General features: G+C 30.4%; 2 protein-coding genes and 1 pseudogene across 2 annotated transcripts; 1 reads left to right on the top strand and 2 right to left on the bottom strand.

Moving 5' to 3' along the window:
* Positions 1 to 1,478: 1,478 nt before the first annotated feature.
* On the bottom strand, positions 1,479 to 2,419 carry LOC122860098 (annotated as a pseudogene).
* A 12,906-nt stretch (positions 2,420 to 15,325) lies between these two features.
* On the top strand, positions 15,326 to 18,707 carry LOC122860097 (nardilysin-like). Its single transcript, XM_044163753.1, is given in 5 exon segments — positions 15,326 to 16,699; positions 16,701 to 16,783; positions 16,786 to 17,110; positions 17,112 to 17,674; positions 17,677 to 18,707. Coding segments are annotated over 5 exon segments (3,285 nt in total). The 5' UTR covers positions 15,326 to 15,416.
* A 269-nt stretch (positions 18,708 to 18,976) lies between these two features.
* LOC122860093 (constitutive coactivator of PPAR-gamma-like protein 1 homolog) lies at positions 18,977 to 24,783 on the bottom strand (the record flags this gene model as incomplete). The annotated part of the gene is made up of 6 exons (XM_044163751.1): positions 18,977 to 22,887; positions 22,954 to 23,063; positions 23,139 to 23,234; positions 23,313 to 23,876; positions 23,950 to 24,190; positions 24,530 to 24,783. Coding segments are annotated over 6 exons (1,434 nt in total), but the record flags the coding sequence as incomplete, so codon positions are not given.
* Between the last annotated feature and the right edge of the window lie 3 nt (positions 24,784 to 24,786).

Genomic DNA, 24,786 nt, shown 5'->3' with positions numbered 1-24,786 from the left:
AATGGTAGCTGAGGAAAGGATGTTGCCTGCATGTTAATTTCTCTGGCAAAATTAATTTCGTATGAATTAACATGATTCTTCTCTTTCTTAGCTACCATTTTTCCTATGACCATTTATTTATTTAAATAAATAAAGAGCTATGGGAAAAATATTAGCTAAGGAAAGGATGTTGCCTGCATGTTTATTTCTTTGGCAAAATCAATTTCGTAAAAATTAATATGTGACAATTTTCCTTAGCTACCATTTTCCCTATAGCTTTTTATTTATTCAAATAAATAAATGGTCATAGAAAAAAACGGTAGCTAAGGAAAGGATGTTGCCTGCATGTTAATTTCTTTGGCAAAATTAATTTCGTATGAATTAACATGTGACAACTTCCTTTCCTTAGCTACCATTTTTCCTATGACCATTTATTTATTTAAATTATAATAAAAAGCTATGGGAAAAATGGTAGCTAAGGAAAGGATGTTAATTACTTTGGCTGAATTAATTCTTTAGAAATTAACAGGGAAGCTACATCCGTTTCTTACCCTGGTGGAAATATTACTCCGGCATTACTCCGGCATTATTCCGGCATTATTCCGGCATTACTCCGGCATTTCTCCGTTTTTGGCCCATTTCCGGAGAAATTACTCCGGCATGAGGTTGATGGCGGAAAAATTACTCCGGCATGGAATTGATGGCGGAGAAATTACTCCGGCATGAGATTCGTGCCGGAGAAATTATTCCGGCATGAAGTTGATGGCGGAAAAATTACTCCGGCATGAAATTGATGGCGGAGAAATTATTCCGGCATGAGGTTGATGGCGGAGAAATTATTCCGGCATGAAGTTGATGGCGGAAAAATTACTCCGGCATGAAATTTATGGCGGAGAAATTATTCCGGCATGAGGTTGATGGCGGAGAAATTATTCCGGCATGAAGTTGATGGCGGAAAAATTACTCCGGCATGGAATTGATGGCGGAGAAATTATTCCGGCATGAGATTCATGCCGTAGAAATTGTTCCGGCATGGGATTAATGCCAGCAAAATTATTCCGGCATGGGATTGATGGCGGAGGAATTATTTCGGCATGGGATTGATGGCGGAGGAATTATCCCGGCATAGGATTCGTGCCGGAGAAATTATTCTGGCATGGGATCAGTGAAGGAGAAATTATTTCGGCATTAGATCAGTGAAGGAGAAAAAACTCCGGCATAAAACTAGTGGTGGATTCATTTTTCCGACATTAACTTCATGCCGACAAAATTATTCCGGCATGAGATTGACGGCGGAAAAATTACTCCGCCATGAGATTGATGGCGGAGTAAATACTCCGGCATGAAAGTAATGTCGGAAAAATTAGTCCGCCACTAGTTTTATGCCGAAGCATTTTCTTCAGCATTCATCTTATGCCAGAATAATTACTCCGGCATAACAATAATGCCGGAGTAATCAATTCGGCATGAGATTACTAAAAAACAATGTAGAAATGTTATATGTTCATCAATTTTATCAAATATATTTATTTAAACTAACCATCACATTTAATGACTCAGAAAAACTAAAATTATATTTTCGGAATGTGGTACGTTTATAATTAACTGCTTTTCCAAGATCTATAAATTTATCATCAATCATATAATGTACACGCCATGATAAATCAGCAGCACATTGACGTAATTTTGGCATAACACGTTGTTCAACATCTTCTCGTTGTAATAATGTTGCAATATACTAACACATGCATCAACAGCTAATAAACGAACAGAATCTTGTTCATCTCGTGCAAGTATAACAAACATTAGAATTGAATCAGATTTTAAATACTCAATTTCAACAACTTTTGCAAATTCTCCCAATTTTGATGATGCTGAACGTCGCCCCATTAGTGTATCATCTTGACATAAATTACAAAAATGATTTCTTAATTCAGCTATTGTTGCTGTACTTACACGTGGATAAGATACACTTATTAAACCACATGTCGATGTTCTTGACGTAAACCAATCACCAAATGCCAAACGTTGTACCAATGGAACAAAATGTATCAACTCACAACGAGTATGTTCAGCACAAAGTGCCAAGGCAATCGTTGAAAGTTTTTTGATTGAATTTAATCGCAGCTATAAAATAAAAATATATTCATTAATTGTAATAAAATAAAATGTTCATAATATTTATATCTTAAAAAAATTATAAGTCAACTGATATGATGAAATTAATATAAAAAAAAACCGCTCCAGTTATAACCTCATTGTTACAAACACTTGCTGACTAAGATCGAGTTATTTTTTTTTTTTCAAACATAAAAAACTTTGGTATTATTTGAAAAATAATAATTATTGTACTTACTTGTAAATTTGCATTTTATAAGTCATCGATCAGAACTGCAATTGGATAAAGACTGTCGTCCGTTGGTGAGTCGGCTGCTGCCATTTTGCTGAACCACAAATTTATCCAAGCAGAATTCATTTATTCTGAGTGTTTTAATATTAGCCCTGGGCACAATATGACTTTTTTTATTATTTTATTTGTTTATTGATATGATTTTCCATTGCCTTATATACTAGGGCACAACACTACAACTTTTTTCTTTTAACAAGATAATGAATAAACAATCTACGTTGCTTCCACTGCTATGCTACAGTGGCGCACACATGTATATGAGTAGCGATGGTGAGCAGTAGAGGTGGTATTTCTGGCAGCCGTCCGGCGACTCGGCGAGGATTAGATTATAAATGTGTGAGCGAACTTGACAATTTTTTTTTTTTATAAAGCATGTGTATGTGCGGGGTTGGATGTGGTTCTCCATGAACCAAAAGAACACAAAAGAATAGATTGTCATATTATAAAAATGTTCAACCGATGAAAAATACTTCTAGTTTGTCTGCTCAAAAATAGTATTTATGATTAACAATTGTAATATTTTCTCCGCCATCAATCCCATGCCGGAAAAATTTATCCGCCATCAATCTCATGCCGGAGTAATTTCTCCACCATCGATACCATGCCGGAGTAATTTTCCCACCACCAATCTCATGCCGGAGTAATTTCTCCGCCATCAACCTCATGCCGGAATAATTTCTCCGCCATCAATTTCATGCCGGAGTAATTTCTCCGCCACCAACCTCATGCCGGAGTAGTTTCTCCGGAAATGGGCCAAAAACGGAGTAATGCCGGAGAAAGCCGGAGTAATGCCGGAGAAAGCCGGAAAAAGCCGGAGAAATATTTCTACCAGGGTAGCCATTTGTCAATAGCTTATTATCTGTTCAAATAAATTGAAATACATTACTGTTGTTGTTTTTATAATCAAATATTGTTCATATTATTTGTTTATTCTGTAATACATCTATTAATATATCAACAAAAAATTTGACATTTGAGAGTTTTATGCTGGTATGGTAGACAATTTTGATGCCATAGGGGGCGTTCCTGAGTTTCATACTTTCATACTTTCATACCAGTATTATACCGGTTTAATACTTTCATACCGGTATGAAAGTATTAAACCCAAAAATCGACCATTTACCCAACACTGGTCGGAGCGTATGCAAGGAAGCGCTAGAGTTTTGCGGTCATTTGAAGAAACTTTAGTAACTAAAATTTACTAAAACATTCGTTATTTTCAGTCATTGTGTTTATTTTGTTAATTTAATAATTTTTTCTCAGACGCAAGAACAAATTACCAATTAATAATAATGAAAGAGAGCGAAAGAACTGGAAAAAACGAATAGAAATAAATAAATAGTAAATTTTAGTTACTAAAGTTTCTTCAAATGACCGCAAAACGCTAGCGCTTCCTTGCATACGCTTCGTGCATACGCTCGGTGTTAAAGGTGAACGAACACACCTAAAAATGAACAAAAATGCTGTGTGTCATCACTGAAATATAATAAAACTGGAAGCCGAACTTTGTGTCGCCGAGAGAGAAACTCAATGGTTGGCCTGTTGTCCTTGTCGGTACAGTCACGTCAACTATAATTGGTTGAGACTACTGAAATATAATGTAACTTTTATACCGTGTAGTACTTGTTTGTTTTGACGTTGACTGTACAAGATTTAATGTGCGCATGCGTGAGTGAGAGGGAAAGCCTTCCAGTTTTATTATATTTCAGTGTGTGTCATTTACACAGCAAACGAAAATCAATAAAATGCTGCTGTGTTATTAACACACGACGGTTAGTAACACAGCACACACGATGGCACTCCAGCAGTCCAATTCACAGGGCATTACAATTTAGAGCTTTTTTCCTCTACTGGTGGCGCTTGTAGAGCTTTTGTATGTGAAATCTATATAAAAAAAATTTGACAAGCGCCATTACCGGCAAAAAAAAGCCCTAAATTGTAAAAAATTTGCCCTGTGAATTGGACTGCTGGGCTTCCGTACGGGTGCCGTATTCACAGGGCAAATTTTATACAATTTAGGGCTTTTTTTGCCACTGATGGCGCTTCTAAAATTTTTTTCATATAGATTTTACATACAATGCCACTCGGTCAGTAGATGATTAGCAAGTTTTTTTCCGGTGGTGGTGCTTGTGCAGCTTTTCTATGTAAAATCTAAATAAAAAGTTCACAAGCGCCGCCATCGGAAAAAAAAAGCCCTAATGAGAACATCCTCTGAATACGGGTGCAGTAGATGAAAAAAGCCCTAAATTGTAATGCCCAGTGAATACGGCAGCCGCAATACGGGACCAAGAATAGCACTCCTGAATAGTCCAAGAAGGTTTAATTGTGAAAGAGTTTATCCAGATGTGGAGGTTCGCCTGCCGACAGTTAGCAATTGAAATATGAAGGCGCATGTTGTTGCTTTCATGTAAATTCTACTTTATTTTTGCATTTGCATACGACTTTTTACATGAAAGCAACAACAAGCGCCTTCATATTTTTCTATTGCGACAAACATTTCTTGTCGGCGAATCGTTATTGCGGGACCCGCAATAACTCCCGCAATACGGAACCAAGAATAGCACTCCTGGTATAAACATAATTGTACATGCTAGAGTGAATAAGAATATTATGTTCTGTCTTTCTTCTTTGTTTAGGGCTGATGTCAGCGCTGCAGTTGGTAGTTTTTCGAACTGACTTACTCCAAAATTAAGTCAGCGACAGCCTATTGTGGGGTATTACGTGTGTTTACCTCACAAGTGCGCATGATCCGCGTATTATAATAGGTGCTTTCTTTTGGGTGTTTATTTTTTTTCCTGTTTATTTTCACGCATGCGCATTCAAATGCGCAGTCGGCAAAAAGTCAGATTGCAACAGCGTAGGACATAAGGAGCTGGACCAGCCATGTTTTAATTCTTATTTTTTAAGAATTATTTGTTTCGACGCCACTGTTCTCTTCTCATGTTTGCATAATATGCGCATGTGCATGATCATGCGCATTAAAGTGAAAAAAAATAAATACACAAAAGAAAGCACCTATTATGATCCATGGTAGAAATATACAGGTATGTCCATTCCTCGGACGAAAATAAATTCTACTGCGCAAAACTCTAAGTAGCCATCTTGTCTACATGTGTGTAAATCTGTGTGCCCGTCATATTATTATTATTAGCCATCTTTTTTGCATGTGTGTAAATTTGTGTGCCCGTCATACTATTATTATTATACTGTTATTAATTAATGCAGAACATGTTTAAAAATTTACATTAACCATAATTAAAAACTTTAAAAATATTGTTTAATAATTATACATATATATAAATGTGTCAAAACAATTAGAAGTTAAATTTTTACTTTTTCACAAAAAACAATTAGGAAAAATAAAAGGAATTTTTACATATTTAGTTAACAAACTAAAAGTATGGATGAAAAAAACAATCCAAATATTGCACTGAATGCAAGACAATGTTTGGTACATACTTGTACGTACATTTGACTTAGAGTTTTGAATGAGAAAATTATAGAAGATAAAAAAAAAAGAAATAAGAAAAAAAAGTTAAAAAAAATATGTAACAAAGTTAAATATGAATTTTATTTTTTATTTTTTATAGAATTAATCATTTGTTTATGTGTCTTTATTATTTCAATTTTTTATTGAGACGATCTTTGATATGTACTTCAAATTATGATTCAAATAAAATCGCGCCAATTTAGCCAATATGGCAAAGTAGGGGCCGCACTTCTTATTGGCTTAAAAAAACGTATGCGCATGGACCTACCTGTATATTTCTACCATGTTATGATCCATATTTTTATGGTGTATATGATGGTAAATGAGTGTCAATTTATTTATTGTTAATTAATTGATAATTATTATAAATTGGGTTAATTAAATAACGAGACAAATTTAAAATGTTGAGTTCTTGCCATTTTATTGAACACTAAATATTATTTATTAGAAAGTTAGTTTAATGATAAAAGTTAGTTTAATGATATTTTCTCGTATAATGTTTTAATTCTAATAAAATTTTTTATACACGTTGATGAATTTATTTATTATTTATCGTGTAATAAAAAAAACAGTTTGACAGCTGTGTACAGTGGTGTGAGTGAGAGTTTAATAAATCATTTAGTTCATTTTATGAAAAAAGAGGGCAGTTTCAACTATCATACACTTTATGTAGTATCATACAATCATACGTATCATACGTACGATACCCCGAAAATCGTCGAATTACCCATCACTGGTGCTGGCTTTAACCATGGAGTCAGTGTTGCCAGATTAGTGGTTTTCCCACTAAATTTAGTGGTTTTTTTCAGATTTAGTGGGTAATCGAGTGGGCAGTTTTTGTTTAGTGGTTTTTTTAGTGGGAAATTTTTTTTTTGTTGGTTTTTTAGTGGGTAGATTTCACTGGTTACATTTTTAAGTTGTTTGATTCTAAACTTGTAATTGGTTCAGATGGTGTCAAAGAACAATACAAAGAAGAAGAAGGTCAAGACTTTATTTGGAGCATGAAAATATCATTTTTAATATCCTTTACGATTATATACATATTTATAAAATGTATATTAATATTTTAATATAAAATTACCAACAATATTTAAACATATATAGATATATAAAACGCATATTAATATTTCATTATCATATCATAAGAAAAAACAAAAACATATAAAATGTATCGACAGTATATCTGTAAAATAATAATAAAATTTAAAAAAAAATTACAATTCATTTCCTTTTTTTTTTTTTTTTGCTTTTTTGAGTAAATTTTAAAGTTTTCAAAAGTTTAGTGGGTAAGTAGCTCAATCTAGTGGTTTTTCATAACATTTTTAGTGGGAAGATGGCTACCGAGTCTGGCAACACCAGGGGTATAGCACTACGTGTATTTTTTTCTGGGCTTATATTTTTCCCTAACTGAAGATTTTTCTCATGCGCAGAGACCGATTTTTGAGTTTGGGCGAAAGGAGAGGAGAATGTGGATAATATGACAATAATATCTTCAATATAGGCCCGAACTATGCTACCGACTGATTTACTTTATAATTTGAAATGTGACTAATATTTTTTATTTTTATTTATTTATTAAATATCGTATGATTAATAAAAAGCTATAGGAAAAATGTCTGTAAAAAAATGTAGCCACATGTAAATTTATAGAAATTTAATTTTGCCAAAGAAATGAACATGTGGGCAACATCCTTTCCTTAGCTAATATTTTTCCCATAGCTTTTTATTAATTTATAGAAATGAAAAGATAAAGGATAAATGGCAGCTAAGAAAAAGAAGTTGTTTACCTGTTAATTTCTTTAGCAAAATTAATTCTATATAAATTAACAGGTAAACAACTTCCTTTCCTTAGCTAATATTTTTCACATAGCTTTTTATTAATTTGAATAAATAAAAAGCTATAGGAAGAATAGTAGCTAAGGAAAGGAAGTTGTTTACCTGTTAATTTATCTAAAAAAGATTTTGCCAAAGAAATTAACAGGTGAACAACTTGCTTTCCTTAGCTAGAAAATTATGTTTTAAGAAAATAATGTTGCTTAAAATATGATTTTTTGGCAACCTGTAATCCTTAAGTGAATATTTTCCGTGGAATTTTTATTTATTTTATAAATAAAATACATGTAAATTTATTTTATAAAAATACAAAAGTCCAAGGAAAAGCAGTAGCTGAGGAAAAGATGTAGCTAAGGAAAAGCAGTAGCTAAGGAATTAATGCTGCCAAAGAATATATATTTCAAGCAAATATATTTTTTTAAAACATAATTCTTTGGCAGCATTAATTCCTTAGCTACATCTTTTCCTTAGCTACTGCTTTTCCTTGGACAATTTTATTTTTTTTTTAAATAAAAATACATGTATTTTATCTATTTAATAAATAAAAATGTCCAAGGAAAAGCAGTAGCTAAGGAAAAGATGTAGCTAAGGAATTAATGCTGCCAAAGAATATATATTTCAAGCAAATATATTTTTTTAAAACATAATTCTTTGGCAGCATTAATTTTTTAGCTACTGCTTTTCCTCAGCTGCTGCTTTTCCTTGGACAATTTGTTTTAATAAAAAATACATGTATTTTATCTATTTAATAAATAAAATAAAAAAGCAGTAGTTATGAAAAGGTAGCTATGAATTAATGCTGCCAAAGAATATATATTTCAAGCAAATATATTTTTTTGAAACATAATTCTTTGGCAGCATTAATTCCTTCGCTACATCTTTTCCTCAGCTGCTGCTTTTCCTTGGACATTTTTATTTTTTTTTTTAATAAAAATACATGTATTTTATCTATTTAATAAATAAAAATGTCCAAGGAAAAGCAGTAGCTAAGGAATTAATGCTGCCAAAGAATATATATTTCAAGCAAATATATTTCTTTAAAACATAATTCTTTGGCAGCATTAATTCCTTAGCTACATCTTTTCCTTAGCTACTGCTTTTCCTTGGACAATTTTATTTTTTTTAGGGAATTTTAATTTCCTATTGGTTTCGCTTTTCATCTGGACCCCCCCCCCCCCGAAATTTTCTAAGTCCCTTAATCTAAATACGATAAATATGAGAAACATCATTAAATATGAAGGAAAATATAGAAAAATCACTGAATATAAAGAAAAAAACGATAAATATGGGAAAATATCAGTGAATATGAAGGAAAACTCACTGAATATAAAGAAAAATACGATAAATATGGAAATTATCAGTAAATATGAAAGAAAAATCACTGAATATAAAGAAAAATACGATATATATGGAAAAATATCAGTAAATATAAAGGAAAATGTAGAAAACAATATGACAATATCAAAGAAAAATCAGTAAATATAAGAAAAATTACGATAAATACAGGAACATATCAATTAAGTTCTCCCCTCCCCCCTCTAACCATAGTAGATCCCTCGAAAGTCCCTTAATTAATCTAAACACGATGAAATGGGAAAATATCGGGGAAACATCAGTAAACATAAAGGAAAATATCGAAAAATATAGCAAAATATCATGAAAAAATCACTGAATATAACGAAAAATATGATAAATATGGAAAAATATGAAAGAAAAACTACTAAATATATAAAAAAAAATATGATTTCAATTATGTTACCCCCTCTTAATATGCGAATGGAAATCTAAGAGATATTATCAAATAAATCACAAAAAAAAAATAAAAATGAAATGACAAGTTTGAAAAAAAAAACAGAAGAAAATAATACAATATATGTGACTTAAGATATAATAATGTGGAGAATAATCAGAATCCATTTCAGGTAAATCAAAAACAATATATAATAACCAAACATTAATGACGTATAAAAAAAACAAAATTAATGCAACAACATCACATCATCAATAGAAAAAAAAAAAACATCTATCATTTTTAACCAATTTGAGAACAGATACAACGAAATTTTTGAAATCATAAGCCAATAAAATCGAAATGGGTAAAAGAAAACAAAAAGGGAACAATCCAAAAATGAAGAAAAAAAAATAAAACTGAGTGAAAAAACACAACAAAAATTACATTGATGAATAAGAAAATTGAAAAAATAACAGATTGAAAATTAAACACAATATTGTAAGTCAAAAATTAGAAATGAATATAATTTACATAAAAAATTAAATTAAAAATTCAATACAGTGATACAATTCGAGCACGAATTAGAAATAAAAGTGAAATAAAGGAATGGGAAAACGGACGAGGCGAACTGGTAAAAAATTTACGATAGATATATGTGATGAGAGTGACAAAATAAGATGTATTTTTTTTTTTGGAGAATTTGCAAATAAAGATCATGGATTTATTGAGGCACCGTTATCAATAAAATGTATAAAACGGAAAGGAAAATTATTAACATATGATAAATTATTAAATATTCAAGTTGAACAAAAAATATATGATCACTGAAAGATTAGTGAGAAAAGTTAATCAACAAAAGATAATAAACAGAGGCTAATATAAAATTCGAAGACGATGAGAAAAATGAAAATATAATAAAGATTAATTCCGAATTGAAAAAATACAAGAAATCATCTACCAAATAATTCATGTGCAGGTAAAATTATTTTAGCAAAAAAAAAAAAAAAAAATTTTCAATGCTGATAATGTTATTATATAGATATCACCGCAGTCATAATAGCAATAAATGAAGTAGAATTTATATATGCAATGAGAGGACGGTTATTAAAAAAAAGAACAATAACATTTTTATTTTTTTTTTAAATTATGTTTTAAAAAAATATATTTGCTCGAAATATATATTTTTTCGCAGCATTAATTCCTTAGCTACATCTTTTCCTTAGCTACTGCTTTTTCTTAGACATTTTTATTTATTAAATAGATAAAATACATGTATTTTATTTAAAAATAAAATTGTCCGGAAAAGTAGTAGTTGAAAGATGTAGCTAAGGAATTAATGCTGCCAAAAATATATATTTCAAGCAAATATATTTTTTAAAACATAATTCTTGGCAGTAGCATTAATTCCTTAGCTACATCTTTTCTGCTACTGCTTTTCCTTGGACAATTTTTATTTTTTAAATAAAAGACTTGTATTTTTCTTTTTAATAAATAAAATGTCCATGAAAAGTAGTAGTTAAGGGAAAAATGCTACAAAGAATATATATTTCAAGCAAATATATTTTTTTAAAACATAATTCTTTGGCAGCATTAATTCCTTAGCTCCATCCTTTCCTTAGCTACTGCTTTTCCTTGGACATATTCATTTTTTTATATAAATTCATTTTATAAATAAAATACATGTAAATTTATTTTATAAAAATACGAATGTCCAAGGAAAAGATGTAGCTAAGGAAAAGATGTTTTTTACATGTTTATTTTTTTTAGCTGAATCAATTTTTTATAACATAATATGTGGCTACATTCTTTTCTTAGACCTTTTTTCTATAGCTTATTATTTATTCAAATTAATCAATTACCTAAATATAGTTATTACAATCATCAAAAAGAAATTCAATTTAGCGGGCAAGAAGACTAGAAAGAAGGAGAGTCAACTCCCTGTAGTGGGGGATAGGCCAAATGGGACAAAAAATATGTCGTGTACCTAGAGCTTCTCAAATTTGCCAATTTGGCGCTGATTGTTCTCAGCCGTACTTATGCGCTAACTATTTTTAATAAATATTGTTATAGCGCAGGTTTATTATGCGATCATCTTAAGGCATGTGGCCACTAGCATAGTTTTTCGACCAAGTTCTATGCCATAGCACTTGTGTCACTATATCTCACTAGAAATTTACTAGAAAATGGCCGCCGAGGACTATGTTGAAAAAATGCTGCGTGCAGCATTTTCAGCATAGAACCGCTAACTTCACACTAGTATTTTTTGATACAGCCAACATTAAGAAAATACAACAACAATGGTTAGCCTTATTAATAAATTTGTTTCATTATATTTACACATGTATAATGATTGACTGTCAAAATATCAAATTGTCAACAAATAAGAAAGGTTATATTTTTATTTATTTTTTATGTGCTTCTAAGCAAGTTGGTACAGCTGAAACAATTTCAAAAAACGATTAAAACGCCGCCCTATAGCCGTCATATGTGAACTATTTCTGCCATAGTGCTATGGCATAGAACTTGGTCGGAAAACTATGGTAGTGGCCACAAGCCTTTAGAGCAATGTCAAAGGAATATATGTATCAGGTTTATCAATTTGTTGATCCATATTAAACAGACAAAAAATTCACTGGGTGATGATGATCGATAAGTAACTTTTTTAAAAATTAACAAGTAACATAATTATGATGGTAGAAATATTTTTGAAAGTGCTCAATTTTTCGTAGCAAGACTCAATGTTGTTATTCAATAACAATATTTTTAATTATAACTATTAACTTCGTATTCCTAAAAATCAACAATATATTATTTGGACTTTTTTATTATGACTAATTAACAAATTTATCAGTTATTTGTATACGATCAGCCAGCATAATTTTAATTTCAATCTTATTTTCATCTGCAGCATCACACGATTTTTAAGTTGCTGACTTAGATAATACAGCACATGGATCATCAAAACTATGATTATGTTTGTCTTGCTGCACATCTACGTTTTGGTCTCACTATTGACATTATATCAACAATGTTTGGGATTTATTGTATGAAATAATCAAATTATATCTTCTTCTTGAAAATATAGTTCACAAAATTGTTAACAACTATCACATTAAGCCATGTTACACGAGCATCCTGCAGAAAATAAGAAACATGAAAATAGTAAACAAAATTTAAATTCAATGATTATCAGTAGAAAAGTTAATAAATAGGGTTTTAACAAAAACAAATACATCAATGATTTTATAAGCATGCAAGAAGTATGATTTTTTAAACATCAATTAATGATAAACTGTTAACATAAACAAAAACAATCAAATTCTGGCAAGAATTCTTTTTTATCAAAGTGTTGGTCTAACGATGTTGAACTTACTTACTTTTGGTATCTGAAAAAGCCGACAAATCACTCTTGTTTTTGGTTTTCCGAGCACTTTTTGATGCAACAAACTCGTGGAATATTTACGTATAATTTTGATATAAAACATATATATAAATAACATGACAGAAAAAAAAAAAAAATAAAAAACGCTATCCCAAACGAATCTGCGCTATAACAATATTTATTAAAAATAGTTAGCGCATAAGTACCATATATTTAATACTAAATTATCATATATTTAGTATGAAATATATATGATAAGGTACTGAGAACAATCAGCGCCAAATTGGCGAATTTGAGAAGCTCGAGGTACAGGACATATTTTGTCCCATTTCTAATGTACGGAGTTGACTCTCCTTCTTTCTAGTCTTCTTGTTAGCGGGTAAGAAAGAATCGCGACAGATAACGTAGAAATAAACCGATTTACCATCTCAATACAATATGGCGGGCTATACTTATACTCACTAGACTCAGTCTAGGGTCCCTTGTGGCAAATAAGCACATAAAAATACATGTAGTGCTATACCCCAGCACCTGTATTCAGAGGATGTTCTCATTAGGGCTTTTTTTTTCCGCTGGCGGCGCTTGTGAAGCTTTTCTATGTAAAATCTACAGTGTTGGGTAGGTAAGATACCTTGGTATCTTACATGTGTAAAATACCATGTAAGATACCGTATCTTACATCATCGGTTTCATACATCGAGGTATCTTACATTGCGTTCCCAGCGCCTCTTACGAATAAAAGTGGAACCTTCGTGCTACAATTTCTTTTTATTCGATAAATACATGTAATTCATTTATTAAATAAATAAAAATTCCAAAAACAAGCAGTAGCTAAGGAAAAGATGTAGCTAAAAATTATGTTGCTCAAAAAGAATTTCTTTGGCAACTGTAATTCCTTAGCTCCATCTTCCCATAACTATTTTTCCTTGGGATTTTTATTTATTTAAAAAATTAGTTATTTAAAATTAAAGCAACATTAATTCCTTAAAACATAATTTTTTGGCAACATTAATTTCTTAGCTACATCTTTTTCTTAGCTACTGCTTTTCCTTGGACATTTTAATTTATTTAATAAATAAAATTACATGCATTTTATTTTTTAAATAAATAAAAATCCCAGTAAAATAGTAGCTAAGGAAAAGGATAACTTAAAATTACAGTTACCAAAAGAAATTTTTTTCAAGCAACATTAATTCATGGCTACATCTTTTCCTTAGCTACTGTTTTCTTGGACATTTCTATAACTTTCAAAAATATTTGACATGTATATTATTTATTTAATAAATAGAAATGTCGAGAAAAAGGTCGCTAGAAAAAAGATGGAGCTAAGGAATAATGTTACCAAATATGTTTCAAGCAACATTAATTCCTTAAAACTGGTTTTCCTTGATATTATATATATTTATATAACAAATAAATTACATGTACCAATATATATCGAGCAATAAGAACTAATTGTCGAGTTGACAGTCAATAAGAATGTTCAAAATGGCGTCAGAGGTATCTTACAGTTTCTTACAGTATCTTACAGTATCTTACTGTAAGTGTATGAAACCTCAAAAATCGACCATTTACCCAGATAACCACATACTAGTAATTTGTTACTGGAATTTTACTGGTAGATTACTGGTAGTTCCTACTGGTAGTATCTACCAGTAGAATTCCAGTAATATACTGGTTGGAAATTACTGGTAGGAGCTACCAGTTATCTACCAGTAGTATTTACTGGTAAGCTACCAGTAAATTACCGGTAGCATATAATCCTACCAGCAGTCCAATTCACAGGGCATTACAATTTAGGGCTTTTTTTCACCACTCACAGCGCTTGTGAAGCTTTTGTATGTAAAATCTATATAAAAAAAATTTTTACAAGCGCCATCAGCGGCAAAAATACCGCAAATTGTAAATAGCCGTAATTGGACAGTTAATGATTATCAGCAGTCAATTCACAGGGTAAATTTTATACAATTTAGGCTTTTGCCGGTGATGGCGCTTGTACAATTTTTTTTATGTAGTTTTCAGATACAAAAGCTCTACAAGCGCCGCGAGTGGAGGAAAAAAGCCCTAAATTGTAATGCCCTGAGTCCAATTCACGGGGCATTACAATTTAGGGCTTTTCCTCTATTGAGTGGCGCTTGTAAACTTTGTATATTAATCTATATAAAAAATTTGACAAGCTACGAACTATTTCATGTAAATTTGCCACATAATGAACTGCAATAGTGGATGGGTACCCATCACTGAAAATCTATATAAAAAGTTCACAAGCGCCGCCATCGGAAAAAAAAGCCCTAATGAGAACATCCTCTGAATACGGGTGCTGCACCCGTATTCACAGAATAATACATACAATTTAGGGCTTCTTTTGCCTGATAGCATTTGTGCGGCAAATATAGATTTCACATACAAAAGCTCACAAGCGCCGCCAGTGGAGGAAAAAAGCCCTAAATTGTAATGCCCTGTGAATACGGGTGCAGGGCAACACTGCATGGAGTTTTATACTCCATGGCTTTAACACAGTAAAAAGGGTAAAAAGGCAAAGATTAAACTCCTCATTCACCTCCATGATCTAATACATATCTGTCGAATAATGCCAAAACGATGTTTTAATTCTACTGTGATAAATAAAAAATTCAAAAATAATAAAAAAATAATAACTACGAAAAGAGCACGTTTGCAAGTTGACTATAACCTTGAAATCAACTTATGCAATATGGCACAAGGATGTATTGAAAAAACAACTAAGCATGACATTATTGATAATAAGTTTGTAGATATTAAAGTTGACTATTTAGATACGCCTGTTAAGTCAGAAAATGATAAGAAAGATTATAAGGTTATCAAATTACCGAATGGATTGACAGCATTATTAATTGCTGACTTGCATGATGACAATAAATCAATTAATTGTCATCAAGGTGATTCATTACAAAGTGAAGATGACGAGAGTGAATCAGATAACTCAGATGATGATGTTGATTCCGGTGACAGTGGTGATAGTGAGGAAGTAGATGGGATTGATAATGGTGACGATTGCCAAAAACGAAAATCATCAAATGTAGAAGAAAAAATGGCAGCTTGTGGTCTTTGTGTTGGTGTTGGTAGTTTTTCTGACCCACCGGAGATACCAGGAATGGCTCATTTCCTTGAGCACATGGTATTTATGGGCTCAACCAAGTATCCACTCGAAAATGATTTTGATGTATTTATAAAAAAACACGGTGGCTCAAACAATGCATCAACGGAATGTGAACAAACAACGTTTTATTTTGAAATTAATGAAAAATATTTACTTCCAGCACTTGATAGATTTGCTCAATTTTTTGTAAGTCCATTGATGCTGAGAGATGCAATAACTCGAGAACGAGAAGCTGTGGAGAGTGAATTTCAAATGGCACTTCCATTAGATTCGTACAGGAAAGAGCAACTCTTTTGCAGCTTTGCTGAGCATGATCATCCATCAAGAAAATTTACTTGGGGGAATCTAGTTACTCTAAAAGACAATGTTACCGAAGATAAGCTTTACGAAACATTGCACGAATTTCGAGAACGTCACTATTCAGCACATCGCATGACAGTGACAATCCAGGCAAGATTACCACTAGACACATTGGAAGATTATGTTAAAAAATGTTTTGCAAATGTACCATGTAATAATCTTCCTTCAGATGATTTCAGTAAATTCATGGGTGCCGAGTCATTTGATACACCGTCGTTCAAGCGAATCTATAAAATAAAACCCAGTAAAGATGTTTGTCAGATTGAATTGACATGGGCAATGCCAACGTTGCAACATTTGTATAAATCAAAGCCACATCAATATGTTTCTTGGATAATTGGTCATGAAGGTAAAGGTTCGTTAATATCTTACCTGAGAAAAAATGTGGTGTCTTGACATATTTTCTGGCAACGGTGAATCTGGATTTGAGCATAGTTCAATGTATGCTCTTTTCAGCATTTCCTTGTTCTCACTGATCTTGGACACGTTCACATCAAGGATGTTCTTAATGCTGTTTTTTCTTATATCAATATGCTCAAGAAAATAGGACCAAAAAAACGCATTTACGATGAAATTTGTAAAATTGAGGAAACTAATTTTCGATTTGCTGATGATGAAGCACCTTGTGACTATGTTGAACAAATGTGTGAAAGTATGCAATTTTATCCGCCAATAGATTATATTACTGGTTCAGAGCTTTACTTTGAGTATGATCCAGTATCAATTGTTCTTTGTATCGAAGCCCTGAATGCTGACAATGTCAACATCATTATTTTTAACAAGAAATGATGATGATAATTTTGAAAAAATTGAACCGTGGTTTAGGACAAAATACACTGACACTAAAATTCCTGAAGATTGGATAAACAATTGGAAAACAATTGAACCATTACCCAGCTTTCATCTGCCAGAACCAAATAAATTTGTTACTGATGATTTTACGTTAATTCCAATTGAAAATCAAGAATATCCAAAAAAAATTCACCAAGATAATCTCTCGGAAATTTGGTATAAGCCAGACGCAAAATTTCGCCTTCCTGAGTGTTACATTAATTATTTACTAATATCACCATTAATACATAATTCACCCGAAGGTTCAGTAATAGTTGATCTGATGGTTTCAATATTAAAACAACAATTGGTAGAAGAGCTGTATCCAGCAACAGCAGCTGAGTTGAATTACGATATTCAAGCTCATGAAAGAGGCATGATCATTAAAGTTTGGGGATTTAATCAAAAACTTCCTCTTGTTCTTCAGACAATTGCCAAATACATTTCAGAACTTTCTGTATTAGTTCGTGAAGATTTATTTGAGGTTATGAAAAAACAACAGATTAAATCATATTACAACATGTTTTGAAACCTTCAAAATTGAATAATGAAGTTAGATTATCAATATTGACGATTCCACACTGGACATCAATTGATAAACACACTGCAGCAGCAAGTATATTTTTTGATAAGTTTAAAATTCTTTCAAAAAAATTTATGGACAGTATTTATATCAAATGCCTTGCACAAGGTAATATGCCAAAAGCTGATGTGATCGCACATTCATTGAAAGTTTTTAAGAGACTTAGTTGCAAAGCTTTACTGCCTGGAATTGTACCAACAATACGAGTATATGAAATACCAAAAGGAATCAAGTGTTGTCGAATTAAAAATTTTAATCCAATTGACACCAACTCAGTTGTGACGAATTACTATCAATCAAAATCTACAATGCAGCTGTCTGTAATTATTGAAATGATAATAATGATCATGGAAGAGCCATTGTTCAATCAACTCAGAACTTTGGAGCAATTAGGCTACAATGTATCCTGCCGATTCAGGGACACATATGGTGTTATGGGATTCTCGGTGACGGTTTGCACCCAGGCATCTAAATTCAGCGTCGAGCATATTGACAACAGGATTGAAGAGTTCTTAAAAACATTTGATGATTCATTGGGCAAAATGGACGAGGATGAGTTGAAAGAGTTTAAGGATTCTCTACTTTATATCAAGCAGTGTGCTGACAATCATTTGAAGGAAGAGCTTGACAGAAATTGGTCAGAAATCACATCAGGTGATTATATATTTGATCGGCTACCCAAAGAAGTTGAAGCAATAAGCAAACTTCAAATTCTTGAAATTCAAGATTGGCTAAAAAAACACAGAGTTGGAGGCGAAAATTTTTGCAAATTGACGGTACAAATTGTTGGCAATGACAAAAATGAATCTGATGAGCAAATACAGAAAGTAAACGATAAAGAAAATATATCTCAATATTCATTGCAATATGTTCATATTTTAGAGAATAAAAGCAAAATTATTGCATCAACGATATTGATAGTTTTAAAAACACTTGTCGTATTACCTCTTCAAAACATAAATTCATGATAAAATTAGAATTAAAAACAAATAAATACTATTATCAAGTTGATCATTTTTGAACGAATTTTTATCTACATAATATAAGTTTTGTATAAATACCAAAAGGATAGAATATGTTTAATAAATTCATTTTGAATACTTAATATGTTTTTTGTTCTCACTTTATTTATTATTATTATTATTAATTTATTTTTATTTTCCCAAAAATTTATTCAAGTTTACGAAGGTGAATTTTTTTTCAACTACTTCGATAGTTGTGGTTTTTTTTTTTTTGAAATACTGCTTACGTGCACACATACATTCTATGACACAAACAAAAAAGCATTACAACAATGTAAATGTATTCAATTAAACAATATCTAGATGCGATTTATCCTTATTTAATATTTTATTTTTTTTCGAAAAATTACATTCACAATTGATGTTTTTTAATAAAATCAATAATTTTCTGGGTGACTGTACTAATTTTAATCAATTACCGTACGACGAATGACGGCAACTGCGTACATCAAAGGGGGTTGAGGCACATTGACTACTCTCGGCGTTGCTCTTTTGCCTCTACGGCTAAATGTGCAAGCCTCATTTCACGACGTTTTTTGTCCCATTGACTCGAGTCTTCTTGCCCATTCCCAATATATGTACATAGTGAACTCTCCTGGTGTCTAGCCTTCTTGGTTTAAAAAAAGAAAATTTAAAAAAAAAAAAACTGCACCGCAAAAAGTATGGTGTATTTCGCATTTATGAGATTGAAAAAAAAAAAAGGGAAATTTAAAATTATATTTTAGATGGAAACAGTTAAACACGAGAATACATCGGACGTACCTATAAATAATTAAATATTTTTATTTATTGTTTAAAAAAAAAAACATTGTAAGATTATTTTTTCTTGTCTTTTACGTACTATTTCATTAATGTTATTATATTAGGACCCACTTATGTTTTATCTACATCAATAGCATTGGTTTTCATTTTTTTATTTTTTTTTATTTTTTGTATTTTTAATTTTTTTTTATGACATTCTAACAATTTTCGTTTCTTTTTTTTCTTTACTGTTTATGAAATTATTAGAAAATCCATCTTTCTTGATATAAACTACGAACTGCTTATCAGGCACTATATACCGATTTTTCATCTGGAATATATATTTATTTTATATATTTATATATTTCTTTTATCAATCTGATGCGTGAAATTCTGGAATTGAGTTTACATATTATTATCAGAAATTAAAACTATGATTTTTTGTTTTTTGTTTCATTTCATCTAAGTTTTTATGACAGTATAATCAAGTAGTTTTTTTCTGTTGTGGGTCCCAGTATAGGCTACAACAAAAGAAATTGATTCCATCTTTTTCTTTTTCATTTATTACATTTATATTTGATTATTTAAATTTTTTAATCATTTTCTATATTATTGAAATATTCTCTTGAGTAAAATTTTTCCGTTGTCAAAAACTAAGAAATTTATAAATGATTAAACTGTTTATTCGGAAAAATTCAATAATCATCATCGCATTTTTTAAATTTATTTTCTTAATTTCTATTTCAATTGAAGTATTTTAGTCGTTTATCATCATTCATAATTTTTATCATACCTTATTTAGAAGTGTGTGAATTGCGCAATTAATTGCATTTTTCGAGTGTCATTTTTTAGTTTTAACTATTCGCAAATTTTTATTTTTTAGTCGTTGAATGATTTTTTTTAAATTATTCATCTTGAATTATTATTTAATTTTTGTGGTTTATATTGAATCATTCGAAAAATACGATATATGTAGTTTTACATAAACATTGATTTGTATTACTTTTTTTACTTTGTAAGGAAACTTTTGTTCTTGATGAAAAAATTATAACTTTTAGCAAGCTCAAATACGATTCGTATAATTTCACGTTTTTTTCATGATTAGTTCGAAATCAGTGGTTCTAATTTTAGTTAGTTGTTTCGATTTGTTCACATATAAAGTTTCAAACTAATTATCAATTTTTGAGACTTCCATTATTATTATTTCATTGTGTATTAATTGACATTTATACACAATTAATTAGCCAAACAAAACTTTGGTAACCATATGCAATTATCACATTTAATTTTAAAGAATAAGATAAATATTAAAAAAAAAAAAAAAATGCTTATCTCTGAACGCATTATAAAATAATATTGTAATAATAATATTCTAATAATAATAATAATATTCTAATAATAATAATAATAATAATAAACAATGACCAAAGATTTGTCTAGCATTGAAATAATTATTGTTGATCACATTCATAAATAATTAATTAACATGGCTACTCTTACGTTGTTTATTTTTTAAATATTAAAAAACTATCGCACGTTAAAGTTATCTCATAATTGTCATGATACATTTAATGCAATAACAAATCTACAAAAATATAACATATTTTTTCATTTTCAATCTTGACCGTTATAATATCTCGTTTAACGGCATTATCACGTTATGATTTTTTTTTTTTTTTTAACAAATAATATTATTTATTTGTCACATTAATTTAACTCTTAAGAGGCTATCTCCATTCAAGTCAATTATTAATTTATGCCTCATATACTTTTTTATTTGTTATCAATAAACTTCTTTCACACAGTAACACACTAATTCGGGCGTTATTCGAATAAATAAATATGTACATTGTTCTTCATCTATAAAAACTGAACAAATTAAAAAAAAAATTATTAGATACTCTATTGCGTATTTTTTACATCCAAATTTAATAATAATTTATAATTTATAATAATAATAGTGCTGCATATTATCATAAATAATGTATTTATGTTTCAATAATGTTTTCATTTTTTATTATAACAGACATTTACGGTTCAGCTCATATATACTTTTTTGAAAATGAATGTATTTCTCAAAAAAATCATACTTGATGAAAAATCCTACACATTTTAATTGAGAAACAAACTATTCAAGGATTTATGCGTTGTAATAAAGGGTATGGTGAAAAGCAGTCTCTGCGTTAATAATGCTACGACTTGATACATATTTTTTTTACTTTTTTGTGTTTTAGAAAAAAGTCGTCGTTTTAAAAAAAAAAAATTAAAAAAACTACAGCTAGTAATATTATTCTCATTGTTCATCTACGAGGCACTCTCTGCAGTTTTTTTTTGTTTCATAAATTGGTCAACATAAATTACATTATATACTTTTATATGAATCACGATATATGTAGGCAAGATTGGACAAAGCGAGCATTTCACATGATACCGGAGAATATACATTTCTATTATGGTAAAAAAAATAATTACGCTTATTCAACAATACATTTTTTTTCTTTTTAACAGCTGATTTGGTGCTATTCCAAATTAGTTTTTTTTTCTTGATCTTGGATTGAAAGTTGGTAAACAAGTAGTTTCGATGAGATAAAGAAAAAAAAATCATTTCTATTTTTTCTTCATTTGTCAGAAGTATTATTTTTTACAATGCATAGCGAGCTAGTATTTGGCAGTGGGAAAATTGTAACAATTTAATTATTAACATTTCCGTTCTTCTCAATATCCACATGATACCACAGTTCGATTTAAAATAGTTTTGAGCTCCTACCAGAGAGCATTATATGCACACCGAGCCAATGTGCACTTGATATTACTATTCATGCTTAAACATTACATGTAGTAACACAAAACTTATAATGAAATTATACTTTTGTTATTTATAAATATATATATATATATATGTACATATAATATATATATTTATTTAATAATACAAAAATATAATTATTATTATTATTATTTTTTTAGTTTAATATTTATAATAAAAAATAAAAGTTTAAATTAAATTGTTAATATTCTATAAAAACTAAAATATTTTATTTAAAAAAAAAAACTGAACTTTTTCTGTTATGAATTGAACTGAATATTTTGAGCACACAAAAAGTTGCTTTTTTTTTTTTTGTTTTGTGCCCGATCGCTCGATACCCATCCAATAATATTGGTTTGCAGTCTTTAGTCACATCCGAGAGATTAAATTTTTTTTTTTCTTAAAACGTTTTAATTATCTTTTACTGATTGTGAAGCAGCATTAGTAGCAGCATCGACAGTGGAAATAGCATCAGTAGCGACTAGTTTGTCCTTTTCAATAGTTTGGTCAACACCAGATTTATCAGCTACTGTTGCTGAGATTATTTCTTTGGTATTTATATCTTTTTTAAGTAATTTACTGCACATTAAAAAATTTAATTGATCATTAATTATTAAAAAATAAAAATTCAATTTTTTTACTTACGAAAATTCATCAGCATTAACAATTTCTTCAACAGAATTGTCACGTAACTTGATATCTTTTTTATTATCATTTTCTTGGTTTTTCTTTATTCCTTTCTTTTTACTTGTGGCCTAGACATTTTATAAGATATTTATCATTTACTTATAAATAAAATAGTTTGAGAAATTATATTTATTTTAAGCTACCTTCATTTGAGTTTTTTTTCCTCTTACTGCAGAAGAGTTAATATTGTTATTTGCCCTTGGTTGGAACATTCGTGCATTAATACGCGGAAATTGTGGCTGAAAAATCATCATTAAAATTATCAATCAATTGTTTATAGAAGAGAAAAAAAAGCATACAAATAATTTAGTCAATACCTGGGGTGGTATGCGTCCTCGAGAAGGTCCTTGAATAGTGGCATGAGGTTTTGTAGGTTGTCCATAATTAGCCCCCCATTGTCCTACAACAACACCAGCAACTTCTAGGCGACCACCACGCGATGGTACTGGACGACGAATAAGTTCTCTAAATAAATTATTGTTGTTATTACGTGGGTTTGTTCGACCACGTGCTATTGTGTCATTAACGACGCAACCAACTGGTAAAATATTTGATGGTAATGTTGGAACTCGTAAACCCGGTACAGTTGGTACAATTGGTGGTCTGGCGAAGACAACACTAAGGCCTTCAAGTATTGCCTTTCGCATTCTTTCAACTTTAACAACACGATCAATATGACCACCACAAAGTTCCAAAAGATTTTTAGCAATTGTTGAACGTGCCAGAGTGTGATGAAATAGTTTACCATCAAAATACAACCATGGACAACACATGAGCCATGGTATTGGTGCACCACAAGCATCATTGGCCAAAAGAGCCGTTTCAACACCAGCCATAAACAGTGTGGCAAGTTGAACTCCACGGAATGTAACAAGTGGAAGCTAAAATAAATTAATAATATAATGATTTTTATTATTTATTTTATTTTATAAATAAATTGATATAAATAAGTACCTGCAGATCTTGAAGATACTGAGCATTCATGAGATTTGGTGAAAATGCCTGAGCAATAAATGCATCAAGCTCTTGACGTCGTAATATTTTTTTGTCAGAATATGTCATTATGTATCTGAGTACACAAGCCATGATAAGCAAATGTTGAGGTACATGTGAAACGTTGAGTATTAATGGTGTATCTGATCTCATACATGTCAAAAAGCCACGAAGTCTTCGGCGTTTATCATCTATACTAGAGCTAGAATCAATATTAAGTACTCAAAATAAATTAATACAAGTTGGCTAATGGCTTAATGTTCTTTTTTGATTTTTGCCATGGGTTCTTTTTTAGAGAATTGTGCCCAGGTTATTATCATCACTGCACACAAATACATTATAATCAGCAGAATTAAATAAGGATAGTTGTGCTAAAGTAAAATTAAGATAATGAAAAAATAAACATTGAAACGTTGAGAGCCTCAAACATACCCGAAACGCCCTCGTGAGCTGTAACGAGTTTTAGTTTATTGTACAAAACTCATTATTATCATCATCATAATTAAAAAAATAAAATATAAAATAATTTTAATAAACTTACCCAAACCAAAGACGCTGAATTGTTGGTACTCCCCATCCAATTTTTTCAGCCTTAACTTCTTCTGGTGTTTGATATGGATTATTCTTTGACCATATCCATTCCTTAATAATAACATCAGGCACTTTAATTTTTTCATTACAATTTTTTTCTTTTCCATTAGTTGCCAGGAAAATTTTGTGATTTAAATTAAATAATATTGCATAAACCATTTGTCTTATTGGACGATAAATTAAATGTATAGATGGAAATTCACGATT

The sequence above is a fragment of the Aphidius gifuensis genome, unplaced genomic scaffold, assembly GCF_014905175.1.
Source record: "Aphidius gifuensis isolate YNYX2018 unplaced genomic scaffold, ASM1490517v1 Contig7, whole genome shotgun sequence".
Lineage (NCBI taxonomy): Eukaryota > Metazoa > Arthropoda > Insecta > Hymenoptera > Braconidae > Aphidius > Aphidius gifuensis.
The sequence above is the reverse complement of the archived record's forward strand: the minus strand, read 5'-3'. Positions and strand labels throughout refer to the sequence as shown.